The sequence below is a fragment of the Nasonia vitripennis genome, assembly GCF_009193385.2.
Source record: "Nasonia vitripennis strain AsymCx chromosome 2 unlocalized genomic scaffold, Nvit_psr_1.1 chr2_random0010, whole genome shotgun sequence".
NCBI lineage: Eukaryota > Metazoa > Arthropoda > Insecta > Hymenoptera > Pteromalidae > Nasonia > Nasonia vitripennis.
The window spans coordinates 1238832-1254323 of record NW_022279617.1 but is presented as its reverse complement, the minus strand read 5'-3'; the positions used below and the strand labels follow the sequence as shown (position 1 = coordinate 1254323).

General features: G+C 37.7%; 2 protein-coding genes across 7 annotated transcripts; one reads left to right on the top strand and one right to left on the bottom strand.

Annotated features, from left to right (window-relative positions):
- The first annotated feature begins 212 nt into the window (after positions 1-212).
- LOC100116408 (MOB kinase activator-like 4) lies at positions 213-1987 on the top strand. Of its 6 annotated transcripts, XM_032601612.1 has the most exons (6): positions 213-360; positions 475-543; positions 627-700; positions 907-1280; positions 1349-1483; positions 1569-1984. In XM_032601612.1, exons 3-6 carry the CDS (start codon positions 641-643, stop codon positions 1663-1665), a joined length of 666 nt encoding a protein of 221 aa, XP_032457503.1. In that variant the 5' UTR covers positions 213-360; positions 475-543; positions 627-640; the 3' UTR covers positions 1666-1984. The 6 variants fall into 6 exon arrangements, with proteins under 6 accessions (XP_032457503.1, XP_008213797.1, XP_008213799.1 ...); XM_008215575.4 differs by lacking the exon at positions 475-543; XM_008215577.4 differs by having other exon boundaries at positions 475-700.
- A 5936-nt stretch (positions 1988-7923) lies between these two features.
- LOC100678210 (SUN domain-containing protein 2) lies at positions 7924-12055 on the bottom strand. Its single transcript, XM_031925400.2, has 8 exons — positions 11200-12055; positions 11027-11111; positions 10906-10947; positions 10799-10840; positions 10687-10728; positions 10468-10606; positions 10217-10388; positions 7924-10137 (listed from the first exon to the last, which is right to left on the bottom strand). The coding sequence occupies exons 1-8, from the start codon at positions 12026-12028 to the stop codon at positions 9719-9721; spliced, it is 1770 nt and encodes a 589-aa protein (XP_031781260.1). The 5' UTR covers positions 12029-12055; the 3' UTR covers positions 7924-9718.
- Positions 12056-15492: the final 3437 nt, after the last annotated feature.

Below are 15492 nucleotides of genomic sequence, written 5' to 3'. Positions count from 1 at the left end.
CTGCAACAATAGATTGGAAACAACGTTTCTGTTCTGTGCAGAGCAAAAAAACACGGCACAACGCAACGGAACTCACAGAACAAGGGAACAACGCATTGTAGACAAGCTGGCGTGTGTCGTGACATTGCAGTTAGGCGCTTCCGTACTCCAGCGCCACACAAGTCCGTTGTGCCTTGTGGTTGTGCTCTATGCTTTTTTAGCTGTCACGGCCTTTCTATCTTTCGATTATAAGTATATGACCGCAGCGCTACCAAGCAGGATTTGGACTTTTCAATATATATATAATTAGTACTACGTCGATTAAGCTATTTCACTATAATCGCTATTACGTTGCAATTAGCAATAAGCAACACAAAACAAGTAAACGCATATGTTAGCTTTAAATTAATAATAATACTTATAGTGCTGTGCATTCCACAGGTGCAAGCAAGTTTAAGAGCTACATTAAGAATATATTTTTTGTTATTGCTCTAGCCTCATTTGTGCTTTCCATAATTTTAACTTTTTCACTGTTCTGATTCATCTTGCTCTTATTGAATTCTGGTTGTCTATATTAAGATACGTATGGTTTAAACACTCAACAAAAACATTCTATATTCATATATATTTGCATAAATCAATTGTAGAAATAAAAAGCGAGATGAAAATGGCCGAAGGATCCCCAGTTATAAGAAGAACTAGACCTGGTACAAAAGCTAAGGTTGGTATAAAATAATTTCACATAAACAATTAAAACTTTGATGTTATAGTTTAAACATCTATATTACATTCAAAAACGCTCTATTACACGATCTAATAATCAGTCAAGAACTTTTATATTGTTTTCATTAAGGTTACTGCATTTTGATGTTAGATTTACAGGTAATTTTATTATACAACTTTTATACAGTGATTATTTCATTATAGGATTTTAATAGGTGGCCAGATGAACCTTTTGAAGAAATGGATAGCACATTAGCTGTTCAACAGTACATTCAACAAACTATCCGAAGAGATCCAGCAAACATTGATCTGATACTGACTATGCCAGAATCACAAGATGAAGGTGTTTGGAAATACGAACATCTTCGACAATTTTGCATGGAATTAAATGGATTGGCTGTGCGGCTACAAGAGGAGTGTCATCCTGAAACATGCACACAAATGACAGCTACAGAACAATGGATATTTTTGTGTGCGGCACACAAAACACCAAAAGAATGTCCTGCTATTGATTACACCAGGCATACATTAGATGGAGCTGCATGTTTATTAAATAGTAACAAATACTTTCCCAGCAGGTAATCATTTAAGCTTGAATTGTATTTTGTTAAAGTTTTGTAATGTCTTATTCTTTAAATTTTAATAGAGTAAGTATAAAAGAATCATCCGTAGCTAAACTTGGTTCAGTTTGTCGCAGAGTTTACAGAATTTTTTCCCATGCCTACTTTCACCATAGAACAATATTTGACGAATTTGAAAATGAAACTTATTTATGTCGTCGGTATGTAAATTTTGTAAAAACAAGTCTTTCTAGATTTTCAAAATATATAAGATTATTTATAAATTAAAAATATCATACTCAACAGGTTCACTGCATTTGTAACTAAATATAATTTGATGTCGAGAGATAATTTGATTGTGCCTATTATGGAAGGAGATGCTAATACAGAGAATGAAGCATAACTAAATCGATCTAATATTAATAATGTAACTTTAGACTGCTATATGTGTGTGCGCGAGTATCAAATGCAGTCCAATATTCCAATAGAACTATAAAATCTTATCTTATATAACTATAAAATATTTAAGTAAACACTCAATGGTGCAAAAGTAATTATAATATTTTTGCCAATATGATTAATTTTAAGAAAAAATAATAATGTACACATTCAGTTTTCAACAGTTTTTTTTTGTTTTATCTATTATTAAGTTATTTGTAACTAATACACTATATATTTATTTATCATTGATTTTAGAGTAAATAAAAAGTCTGAATATATTTTCCATAAATATTTATTTTCGTGTTACGTCAAAGAAGAGCCTCAATAAAAAATGGTGAGTTGTAACAGTTACTATATAAATTAGTTATTGTATTTAAAAAAACTATGTATAATTTTTTTTGCTTTAACTTGCATAATATGTTATGCAATCGGCCGTAGATTTTGATTTTGTTACCTTTCCTCCATTAAAATGTCCAAATAAGTGTCTTCGAGTACAGAAGATAAAGGTTGGTGTTAGAAGCATATTTTGTGCTTATTTTTATTAATTTATATCTTCTAACATTATTGACTATAAATATAGACATGCATTATTGTAAAATTTTCTGTTTTTTTAAATAACTGTACATTATGCCTCAAGGGCAGAAAGGTAGAATTCCTGCATTTTTTTTCTTCTCTGGCTATTACAGGACAGCTAAAATAGTCCTGTATGTGCTCATTACCAATTTTAATCTGGTATAATGATTATTTATAATCTTGAGTTGTATGATTGCGAAAAGTTGACCCTCGGTTCGATGTGTACTCTGTTTTATCTTTGCTGGTGATTTGTAGGTTAGAGTAGATGCCCTAGTGGAAATGGATTGCATTGTGCCAAAGTGTGCCATAGTGTGCCATAATGTTCCAAAGTGTTCAAATTCGGAAATTTATTACACTTTGGCATACCTTGGCACATTTTGACACACATGGGTTTTTCGGAAATTGAGGACTTAGAAAATTTTTGCACGAAATCTAGAAAACTTGTATTCCCGACGGATTCCTCTATTGAGGCATGTTTTTCCAACATTTACGGCGGACAGCAGCTTTAAGGCAATTACGGGCAATTGTTAAGTAATATTGTAAAAGTACTAAGTATCTAAAGCTGCTTGAAGTACATGAGTTTAAATTTTTGTATTAACTAACTTGTACTTGTGGCTCAGTGGTAGACCTTCAGCTTACTAACCCAAAGGATCCGGGTTCAAGTCTTACCGACGCTAGAATTTTTTTTTTTTTTTAATAAATTCCCCGCCCTTCTGATAACATGATGTCGGCCAAATGACGGCACGGAGACTGCACGGAATGGGCCACGCGTGACGTCCAGGTACCCCTGCTCCGGGACACGGAAATGACGGCATTGTGCTCAGCACTTAAATTAAGAAAAAACAAAAAAAATTAAAACACTAACGGGGATCGAACCCTGAACCTTTCAGTTAGTAGGCTGACACTTTACCACTCGACCACGAACACTTGTTACAAGTCATGGACAATTGTGTCCTTATATACTGCGAGTAGCTGTTGATTTTATTTATTTATTTATTTAACTCCAGAGTTACAAACATTTGCATCCGATACAGAGTTGATATTATTCACACAATAACACACTATAACGCCGCAAATCCTGCAGAGGAAAACAGTATTTCCTGTTCGCAGGTCCGGATAACAGTGATAACGAGAATACATATAAATACTGGTTAGTTATTGCTTTACAGCAATAACCTCCAGTCATACTACATACAGTCCAGCCTCCATTCATACGTAGGAATAGCATAAATCCTTGTCGGACTTCCAGACGTAGATCATACCATCCTTTTCATTCACACTTAACCTAGGTTGGGTTACAGGAGTCCCTGGACTCTATTCGCCCCAACTCTGATAACAGTATATAATATTAGTATTTACATAAAAAATTAACAATGACATATAATCCATTTAACAGTTGTATATAAAAAAATAAGTTATTAGTTGGTATTTTCTAAAGTGTTCGTAAATGATTCTATATTTTTGTCTTTTAAACCAGTAATGCTACGACGACATTAAATATCACATTAAATAAGATTATATTGCACGATTCTAAGATTCTATACTTTTGTGTTATAATTTGATGTTGTTTAACGGTAAAAACATTTGAAGATTAAAATTTCTACTTTGTATCATGGCACTTTTCACAGCTTTCACAATTTCACCAGTTCCGAACTAACATTTGTCTTGCTGTCATAAATCTGTCCGTTGTTGCATTTTTTCTCTTATGTATGACAGTTTCTCTGTAGAGGTGAGTCTAGCCGGGCATGTGAGTCCGACAGCACAGGTAACTCTATAGTGTGGAAACATTTCTTTGTGCTGATTAGATGAGTCACATTTACAGTCTGACGAAAAACAATATCATCTATGATTACTATGTCTTTGTAGGGTGAATGTAATTTAAGTGAGGACACTGAGTTCTTAAAAAGCTGTTTTCCTCGTATTCCTCTATCAAAATAGAAAAAAGCTTTGTTGAATCCTAGATAGTTGATATCGCCATACGTCATTCTGAGACTGGCTGATTCTGTGATTTTTAGGCCCGGTGCGGCCATCGCTTCTCTACTCCTTGTTTTGTTGCTATTTTCTTCAGCCATATTTCATCTATCATAGAGAAGACCGTTTCTATTGGTTTGTATTTTTCAGTGTTTACGTTTTTGTTATCATCCCATTCATTTGCAGTTGCTTTTACGAAATTAATGAATTTTATATTTGCTTTATTTTTTGTAGTTTTGACCATGCAGGTATTTATTATTTCATTCGTTATGTTGTCTAAACTATCTGTAATATTCTGATATGTTAAAATCATTTTTTTATAGTTGTAGTTGGAGATGCGTCGATGTTTACGTATTTTGTGAGAGTTACATTTGCCCTTAGCGCAAATGTAAGTTCTAATATCTAAGTAAACAGAATTTATTTCAATTTTTTGTCTATTACTTTTCATATCATTTCTGCGCTGCATTAAATCCTGTATTAATGAAGATATTACTCTCTGTTGCTCACCATGCTCCTGATTGGACATCTCTAAGAACCATGATTTAAGTTGCTTGCAATCAATTGTAGTGGGGGTACTTATCTCACTCATTATTTCTCAACCAATCTTGTATTTTCTTGATGTTTGATTTTTTCCGTAAATCTATGATTTTGAGATTATTTGGTAGATTATTGTAGATGTTGATAGCTTTAATGTAGCTGGTTTTTGTACTAATAGTTTTAGCATACTTCGGTAGGATTATTAGCTTTTTCCTTGTTATGCTTGGTGATTTGGTATACTGATCTTTGAGGCTATTGTAGTGGTACTGTAGGCTTTCGTAGGCTAATAATTGTTGAAGGTTAAGTGGGTTAACACTTTGAAAGGTATTTTTGTTTATAATTCTTATGATTCTTTTTTGGACCGCTTGTAACAGTTGTAGGTTATTTTGATACGCACCACCCCACGGAACTATTCCATAGTTAATCAGGCTATGAAAGAATGCGTAGTAAATTATTCTTAGAGTAGTTGTGTCCATGAATTTGGAGATTTTACTCAAGATAAAAACAAGGTATCTTGTCTTGTTTATAAGTTATTCAATATGTTTATCCCATCTCATGTTCGTGTCAAAAATTAAGCCTAGGTATTTCGTTTCTTCTACTCTCTTTATTATTTCATTATTAATTTTAAATTCAATTTTTTTCGGCACACTAATGCAGTAATTTCCAAAAGTCATGTATACTGTTTTTTGAACATTGAGTGTCAATTTATTTAGCCTGAGCCATGTAGAGATATCATCGAGATGTTTGTTCATTTTTACTTCAACCTCGGACCAAGTTTTCCCAGTAGTTATTACTGCAGTGTCATCTGCATAAGAAATTATGGAGTTTTCTGACATATTTATTAGCAAGTCATTTACGTAAAGTATAAATAGCAAAGGGCCAAGTATCGTACCTTGGGGGACGCCGGTATTTACATTTTTGAATTCGCTTGTATGCGAACCTATTCTTACTTTTTACTTCCTATTGTTTAGGTAACTTGTAATAAGTTGGTGCCCCTTGCCTCTTATACCATATGCATAAAGCTTGTCTAGAAGTAGTATATGATTGACAGTGTCAAATGCCTTTGCTAGATCTAGAAATGTAATAGCTATCGGTGTACTTTGATCCAGGTTTTCATATATTGTTTTTGAGATCGTGTTTAATGCATCCTTGGTTCCAATGTTTTTTCTAAATCCATATTGATTTTTACTTAATATTTTACTTTGACATATAAATTCTATTATTCTATTATGTATAATTTTTTCGAAGATTTTAGCAATGTTTGATATTAGTGATATAGGCCTATAGTTTCCCATTTCGTTTTTTTTCCCAGCTTTGTATATTGGTATCACTTCAGCTGCCTTCAATATATCAGGACAGATTGCCATTTCGATACATTGATTGATTACGTGGGCAAGGGGATCTGCAATAATAGTAGCTATAGTTTTTAGTGCCTTTGCACTTATTTTATCAATACCACCTTTTTTAAGTTTCATGTAGTCTATTATTTTTATAACTTCAATTTCGCTGGTTGGCTTGATGTAGATTGTTTTTGGATTGGTTTTAGGTAATTCTAGTTTTTTATTTCTTGATGTAGTTATTTTATTGCTCAATATTTCTCCAAGTTTGCAGTAAAATTGGTTCATATTGTTGACAATTTCGTTCTTGTCGGTTATTGTAGTATTGTTTTCAGTTTTTAGTTGACTGATAGTAGTATCTGTTTTATTTTTATTTTTGCTTATCTTGCTATTAATGCAGGCCCAGAGTTTTCTGGGATCATCACTATTTTTCTCAATTGTTTTTTTTTCATGTTCGATTTTCGCTTCTTTAATAACTTTATCTAGTGTTTTAACGAAATGTTTATAGTTTGCTTTTAGTTCTTCATTATTCGGATTTTGTTTGAGTTTGTTGTAAAGTATTTCTTTTGTATTACAGGAATTTAGAATCGCTTTTGTTATCCAGTCTTTCCTGGAGGTTTGTTTGGATTTCCGCAGATTTGGTTTTTTATATTTCGAACTCTCCACGCAATATTGGATTTCTTTTATCATTTCGTTTATATTCTCATTTGCATCATTTGTATTCTTAAATTTTGACCAATTTATTTGCCTAGCAGTGTTATATAGTTTTTTATAGTTGTAATAGTATATATCTCCTTCTGACTCTTTTTTATTCTGTTTTAATACTCCATTTTTTAATTCTAGGAAAAGTGAGTAGTGATCGGTAATGGGCGTCATGAGAGTTAGTGATTTTGTACGTAGAAAATCAGTTTTGACAAAATTATTATCAATGCAAGTTCCTTCATTTGTAGTTATGTTTTTAGGTCTGGTGGTGTTAGTAAAACCTGGGAGGAAACCTTTTTCCTGAAGGTTGTTCATGAATTCCATGCTTACATGATTATAGTCTTGAATATTTATGTTAAAATCACCGATTATAATATGGTTTTTTGCTTTTTTTTTATGTTCTAGATAAGTTTTTAGGTTCTGATTAAATTCTATGCTACTCAGTCCGTGTGATCTATATAAGGATGAGATCTCAAGTAGTTTATTATTATTTACAGGGATAGTAGTGTTTAATATTTTAAGCTTACCTATAGCTATGATTTCGTTAGTATGTTTAACATTTTTATTTACATAGACCACAACACCATCATTTTTGTTGATGTCTCCGTGATTATAATAAAGTTGCAAGTAATCGTAATAAACAATAACCAGAATTATTATCAACGCGATAACAACATCGATATTCGCCGCTTATTTCGTGTATAGACGCCAAACCTGCAGGCTGCTATAAATTCGGTAGTTATGAAAGAGTAGTCATAATAATATGATTAGTGAAAATTGACAACGAACAAAGTCCGGTGAATAAATAATAGCCCAAATTAACAAAATCAACCGCCTGAACAATAGAATACATTGAAAAGCCTTATTTCATGAATTGTGCGACCGAAAATTTTCTAAATTTCGCAGCCAACAAAGCCGGCATTCTGCGGGAATTTGGAATTTCGAGCTGACATTCTGCCAGTACTCTGACAGCACCAAATGTTAATAAATTTTGAACAGGGGTCGAAGGTACAATGCCGTCATGTAGCTCCTCAAAATGTCGTCATATGCTGCCATGAGTGCCAACACGGCGTGACCGCAAAATGCCGACATTTTGCCTTCGTTCGTACCGGTGTCATACAGCTGGCACTCATGGCCGTCATTCTGACAAAGTTTCGTGCCGTCGCAATGTGAGCACGCGTGCTGGCACGCTGTGCCGCCAAAATGTCAACATTATGACTTCCCGAATGGCAGGAAAAAAAAATTGTTGAAAATTCCAACGAAAGATGTCTTGGGGACGTCACAATGACGGCACGAGCGGCCAGCAAGCGTGACCCCTCAGATAACATCGCGTCCCCGATAACATCGCGTGCCGGGCATTTTGGGGTCAACAGCTACTCGCAGTATATAAGGACACAATTGTCCATGACTTGTAACAAGTGTTCGTGGTCGAGTGGTAAAGTGTCAGCCTGCTAACTGAAAGGTTCAGGGTTCGATCCCCGTTAGTGTTTTAATTTTTTTGCTTTTTCGCCCCAGATAACAGCGTGCTCTGAAAATGCTGAAAACGTGCCGGCACGAAATGGGCACGCATGACGGTCCACTTGCATCCGCACATGAAAGTCATATGACGAGCATATGACCGAGCATTTTGCTTGCTTCCGTGGTGGATCTGTCCAGCACGGGTGCCGATAAAATGCGAACATAATGCCGTTCGTATGCAGGCATTTTGCGCGCATGTTCCCGATTTCGTGGACGCGTATTTTTCGCACGGCACGGCATGCTCCTCGTATGCAGGCATATGCAGGGGTTCGTGCGGGCATAATGCGAGCACTTTTCCGGAAAATCCGGAAATGCGTGCTCGCATTTACTGGAGGCCGAGCCTCGCAAATAAATGATCGAGACAGATGAGGATTGTAGGTAATTAATATGTATGATTTATTAAAACATTAATATAAATAAATAAATACAATTGAAACAATAAAACTATAGCGCAGTACAAATATAAAAATATAACAATGATATCGAATAAAATATACATAACAATTTTTGAGCTTTGATCAATCTAATATAATGATAACAAGAATAATAATAATAATATTAATTAATAAACGAACAATATTAAATAATAATAAAGCAGTTGAAAATTGGACGACTCCTGGAGGCGAGGAGAACAATCGGCACACTTCCTTGTTATTATTGTTGACTTTGCTGCTGCCGCTGCAAATAAATATAAAACAGATTTAAATTTGTAATTGAATAAATTATAAACGCTAGATAATATACTTATGTATAAAGATAATCCTAATTTTGACGCATATTCCTGGCTGCGCTTCTGATGGTGCTTAAATTTAAAAATAAAAATAATGATTAATATTTTTGGGTGAGAGGGGCCCCGACCACCGCCCCTCTCCGTGAAGCTCGACCACAGCATCAGCTCCTCCGACGCTCCCTGATCTTTTTTGATTTAAAAATATACAAAAATAATAAAGCACTAAATAAATAAATAAATAAATAGAGATATAGAAATATTAACAATATCTATACATCTTTGAAAAGTAAAAGATCAGAGAGCGTTCAAAAATTCACATGTGCACTAATACAATAATTAATAATTAGAATAATATGAAAGGCAACCATGTGTATTTTTATAGACCTGAAAACAAATTAATTAATAGAACAAAAACATAGTAAAGCGAAAGAAGAAGAAATGAGCAACAGTATTTATGAAAGTAATTAGAAACCGGAAGACCTCCACCACGCGAAAACCCCACTGATGCTCCCTGACATTTCCATTAGAAAATAAACTCAAATAATGAACAACTGAAAAAACTAAAACATCAAAGAGCATAATAGTGAAATAATAAAGAGAAAGAAGAAGAAGCACAAGAAAAGAAAGAAGTAAAATTTGAAAAGAAATTAGAAATTATTAAAAATTTCCGAGGCATCGGAGGCGTAGTCACGCTTTGTGTGGTCATCATCGTTGTCGTCGCCTTGGTCGCTGATCTCGCCGTCGGTGATCCCAGCATCATCATCGTCCACCTCGCTCTCTGTGCCGCTCTCGTCGTCTGTCCCGCTCTTGCTCTCGGTATCCTGCTCCTCGTCGTTGTCGTCCTCGCTGCCGGCGCTTTGCTCTCCGTCTTGCTCCTCATCTAGGTCCGATGCCAAGACAACGCGCGGACGATGTATCGGCGGCGGTGGTTCAATAGGATTATCCGCAGGTCGCTTCATTTTGCGCCGAAAAGCTTCCTTGGCACTTTTCAAGGCTTTCATCATAGCCACTTTGAAATCAGTAGGCTCGGGTGCTCGCAAGGTCGTCTTGTCCGCTGGCATCGAATCTGCAAAACATTTGAAAAATGAAACATTTTTAAGATAATGCAAAGAATGAAATTTATGAAATACAGATATGTTGCGTACCTTTACAAGCATTTGCAAAGCGTGTGTCCTTTAAGGCCATTGTACCTTCAGCTTTGGAAGTACTCCAGGTGACGTTGCGGAAAATATCTTGGTCGATGACGATGCATTCCCTGAAGTATATGGCCGCTGAATCAGTGAAATTCGCGCCACCTTGGCTGCTTAGATACTCCACCTTAATATATTCAATGACTTGATTAAAATTATTATATTATTAATGTGTGTTAAGGTTAATAAATAATTTTGATACTTACGAGAGTGTTGTAGTCCTCCTCACTGGCATAGTTAAACGCCAGAATATCCGCTGACGTTTTAAAGGGCAGGAAGGAAGGACGAGGTACGGCCTTTCTGTTCTGCTTTTTGGCGATGCCCTTCAGCGTTCTGTCTATGGATCTGGAAAACGAATGGTTATATAATATTTGTATTATTTTTCAACTAAAATACATATCAAAAATAAAAAATATTTTACATACGTGTCTAATTGTTCCACTCGAGCTAGACTTTCTTTCACCAATCTGAAAATTAAAAATTGAAATAAGATATAACTTTAAATGTCAATAACAATATTCATTTGGTAATATGTACTTCATATCCTTCTCCAAAGTGACCATTCTCGCGTTCGTGGCTCTATAAATGAAGTACACAATAAATAAATATACACAATAAAAAAATGATGAATAAAGAATACGTACGTTATGTTGCCGTCGATTTTAACCATTCTTCGGTTAAGTGAACTGTAAAATTCGAGTTTGAGGTATTCAATATTGTTTCATTGTAAAAAAAAAGAAAATAAATAATTGAATTATTACTCACTCTAATCTATCCAAAATTTTCGACAGATCGACTGTTATCGGCGCTGACGGTGTTACGTTTCTACGTGGTTCAGTTGAAGTGCATGCTATTAAATTTATAAAAGTTAAAGTATAATTAAAATTAATATTAACAATTAAAGAATATTATTATTATAACATTGAAAATGTTCTTACGTTGAAGCTGTGTCGATTGCTGCACGTTTGTTTCTTTTCTTGGCTTTTTTTGCGTTGAATGCTGCGGTTGCTGAAAGGATGATTGTGATGCGTGTAATTGTGAGTTTATGTGTGAGTTTGATCGTTCTTTGCCTGATTGTGGTAAGGATAATTGTGATGCGTGTACTTGTGAGTTTACGTGTGAGTTTGAGTGTTGCTTGTACGGTTCTTGTAAGGGTGATTGCGATGCGTGTAATTGTGAGTTTCGTTGTGAGTTTGAGTGTTGCTTGTTCTGTTCTTGTGAGGATAATTGTGATGCGTGTACTTGTGAGTTTACGTGTGAGTTTGAGTGTTGCTTGTACGGTTCTTGTAAGGGTGATTGCGATGCGTGTAATTGTGAGTTTAGCTGTGAGTTCGAGTGTTGCTTGTTCTGTTCTTGTGAGGATAATTGTGATGCGTGGTCTTGTGAGTTTACGTGTGAGTTTGAGTGTTTCTCGTATGGATCTTGTGAGGATGACTGTGATGCGTGTAATTGTGAGTTTTGCTGTGAGTTTGAGTCTTGTTTGTGTAATTGTTGTGAGGCTGAACGTCGTGGGTATAACTGTGGCGAGTTTGAGTGTGGTCTGTCCGATGGCTGTGACTTTGAAGGTTGCTTCTTTGATGGTCCTTTCGGCCGCTCTTTGTCCACCTCCTTACTCTTCTTCTTCTTCTTCTTCTTTTTGTCATGCGCGGATGACGTGGATGGCTGAGCGAGTGCGGGTGCCGAGAAACTGTGCGTATCGGAAGGCATCATACCGCACATTTTATTTAATGCCGAGTCTACAGACGACGCTCCGGGATTTTTCTTCATTTTGCTTTTGGAAATAATAAAAATTATAACAATAATGATAATAGTAGTATAGTAATAATAATAATAATAAGAATAATCGGAACAGCAACAACGATTATTACAAGAACGAATTAATCGACTGGACAATGAGTGGACAAAATTTTAACGACTACAAAAAAGTCAGAATACCGATCCATCCTTCGAGCGTCTACAGGCCAATATGGCATTCTAAAACATTTGTCCGAGACTTGATCGAGTGTGATAACTTTTGCCTCTGTGCTCATCATAGAGCAAAGAAAAACACCCAGTAAGGAAGAATTGCAGGGTCGATTAAAAAAAATTTCGACTTTGGCAAAACTTTTGACGACAAGATAGCAGCATCCATCGTGTTTAATAATATTTTGAATAACACAGATGGATGCGTCTCTGAGACAAATGGTACTAATCCGGGTGAAGAATCGACAAGTGAATGGCCCCGGTGACAACTTTTCTGTATTGAATGTAATTCGTAAAGCCATCGATTGGCGGTGTAGGACCTCTCGCATGCTGACCAACGAATTTCAAAGCATTTGGATCAATGTATTTGGAAGATGCTGTCTTGCAGTTTTCGGCCCTTCTGTTTGCAATCTGTTGCAAATGCTGGTTCGGCTTTCTACATAATTTTCGGCAATAGCTCATATTGCTTTCGTAAGGAAAAGCTGAAAATGAATCTAAAGGTCCGAAAGCCCTGACATCATCAGCAAGGTGCAAAAGAGCGTGACAATTGAACGATAGAAATTCAACGCCGTATACATCGGGAGCTGTTTCGACGAAGATCTTTATGCATTTTTCAGCGAAAGCGACAGACTCTAAATGAACGTCAGGATTAGTCAAAATTCTCATAGACGCGTGAAGTAGAAGCAAGTGCTGGTAAACAGCGGGGTTAACCAAACCATTCAAAATAACAGAAGCAGTATAAAGAAGCAACTGCCGTTGTTCGGTGGCCTTAAATTTCCCATGCTTCTCAATATTCGTCGGCTTACGAGCAAAATCTTGCGGGCAGTATTTTTTCACTTGCTCCAGACGATCATTGAGGACTCGTATAGCAGCTGGGTCGGAGATTTTGACTGACTCGACGAACCTGCCGTCTATCACACCGGCAAAAATTTTGTCCATTACACCCAGACATACAAGGTGCATGTAATCAAACACCGTAGACTTGACCAAGTCGACAAAAGGATTCAAATCAGCTAGAGGACAATCTATTCCTACACTATGATGATCCACGTCCAATTTCGACATATATTCCTCTTTCGTACGAGGCATATGATTACTCCCAAAATAAGCCATAACGCCTGGGCGTATGTTTTTGCCTCGAACCCAACACCTAGAGCAAGGAGCCTTGGAACCGTGACTACGATGGCCCAACGAAAATGAACGAGCTGGAGCATCACCGATAAAGCATCTCAAGGCAACATGGTAACTCTCGTCCATGAAGTCGAAACCGTTTCGAAGAACCTCCAGTAAATCTAGAATAAACGACCGAAAAAAATCTAACGCGCTCGATGGCTTCGCTGTACCTTTGAATATTCCAACTATTTCTGGAAAGCTATTTGGAAAATTCGCTATTCGAATTTGCATTGGCCATAAGACAATTTTACCTACTTTATCGAGGGAAGCTCCGTCTGTGTTAAAATCTACTTCGATATGATTACTTCGCATATGCGGTGGAGTCGAAGAAACGATTTTCAGTAAAGCCTGCTTTACACCTAGATGAAGATACTCTCCTCCAGCAACTTGGTCCGGAGACACACTCACGTTCGGAGTGTTCAAAACAGTTCTCGGATCTATATGCATGCTGGAGAAACACCCGTGACTTTTTAACAATCGCAAAACAGCTTTTATCTGAGTGTGCGTCAGATTCTCCTCGGCAAAAAGGATACCCAACTTTTCTTCGAAATCCTCAACGCTCTCGAAACGATCTGATTCAACTGAATCGCACTCACTCGCAGCGTTCTCGCAAGCACTTGCATTAACTATAACGGATGAAGAATGTAACGGAGGAGCACTAGGCTTCTCCGGTGACGAAAGCCGACGATGGTCCTGCATCGTCAGCGGGGAACGCCGTCGCCTGCGTTTCTCACGCTCAGAAGTGCAGTGGATGCACTTCTGCACGTGGGATCGCTAGCCGTTGCCTAGTCGCGACAACGGCGTAGCGGGTAGTCTACCGGCGACCACGACTAAGAGAGGAGCTCAAGCGTCGAATAAAGCTCGAACAGCATCTCTTTCTTCTTCCTTCTCCGTGTCCGGAGAGCACCCTCGACCACCCGCCGTCCGTAACATTCTGGCATCCCTTGTGGGTCTCCGACACAGTAAACGTAAAGTGCGGAGAATATTAAAACTATTCGTTGAGTTTACCAACGAATAGATCGTTTTTACAAAAATTTCGGTCGCCGAGGCTCGGAATAATAATTAGTCCGGGCTAAAATCATCAAGGCCAACAGCCAGCCGCAGGACTCCGTCCACGAGATAGACGGCGGCAAATAAAGTCTAGTGCACTGGTGAGACGCCCTCAGCTCCAGCAGTTCGAGCAAGAAGTTGCCCAGGAAATCGAAAAACTCCTTCAGAGCAACCGGGCAACCACATCTTCACCAGCGCACAGGTCACCGATCGTTCTAGCACCAGGAAGGCCAGAGAACGCAGCGAGCCATTGCCTCCGCTACGTGATCGAATTCCGGTGCGGCGGTGAACCAGCCGTAGCAGCAGCCTAAAAATACGCGCCGCTCTACAAAAACAAACAGAAAACACGAAAATCAACGCACGTCGTGCGCCTCAAAGTCGACCTTCGGCCAACAAAGCCCGCCTGGGCCAACGATAGCCGTCAGCGCGGACCAGACGCTGACGTGCGAAGCAGCCGCAGGAAGCAGACAGCGCGCGCAACCAGACCCCGGCGCGAGCAGCAGCCCAGCTCCACAAGCCAGCTCTGCCAGCCCAGGTCTTCGCCCAGCAGCAACACTTCACGATGAATCCGAGCGTTCTTCTAATGTAAGTTTTTCTTGCCAATTATTCTTGAGCAGCTTGGCTACACGGGAGTACGCGTCGCGATTTATTCGAGAAAATAAAAAAAAAAGTGTTTCGTTTCTCTCGCGAGCGCCGCAATACATTTCGCGTCGAGTAAAATCTTCAGAATAAGAATTTTTCTTTTTGTCTTTCTCTCTCGTGAACGATGTTAACCAGAAGAAAAACATTCAAGACGAAATCTCGCCCAGCGAGCCGCGAAAGCCTAGACCGCGAAAACATTAAAGCTGTAAAGCGAATAAATAAAATTATTGATTTACATACTAATAATCCGCGGGTCGCACGGAGGACGAAAGCGGCGAATTCGAGCGACAAGTCGCGCCTAGCCCCGTAGACTCGGTGGACGGAGCACGTGCGGTCCCGACGACACAAAGAAAACCAACCAGCGGCCTCGATTGGATCGGGTTAAATCAAAAACTGGCGGCATG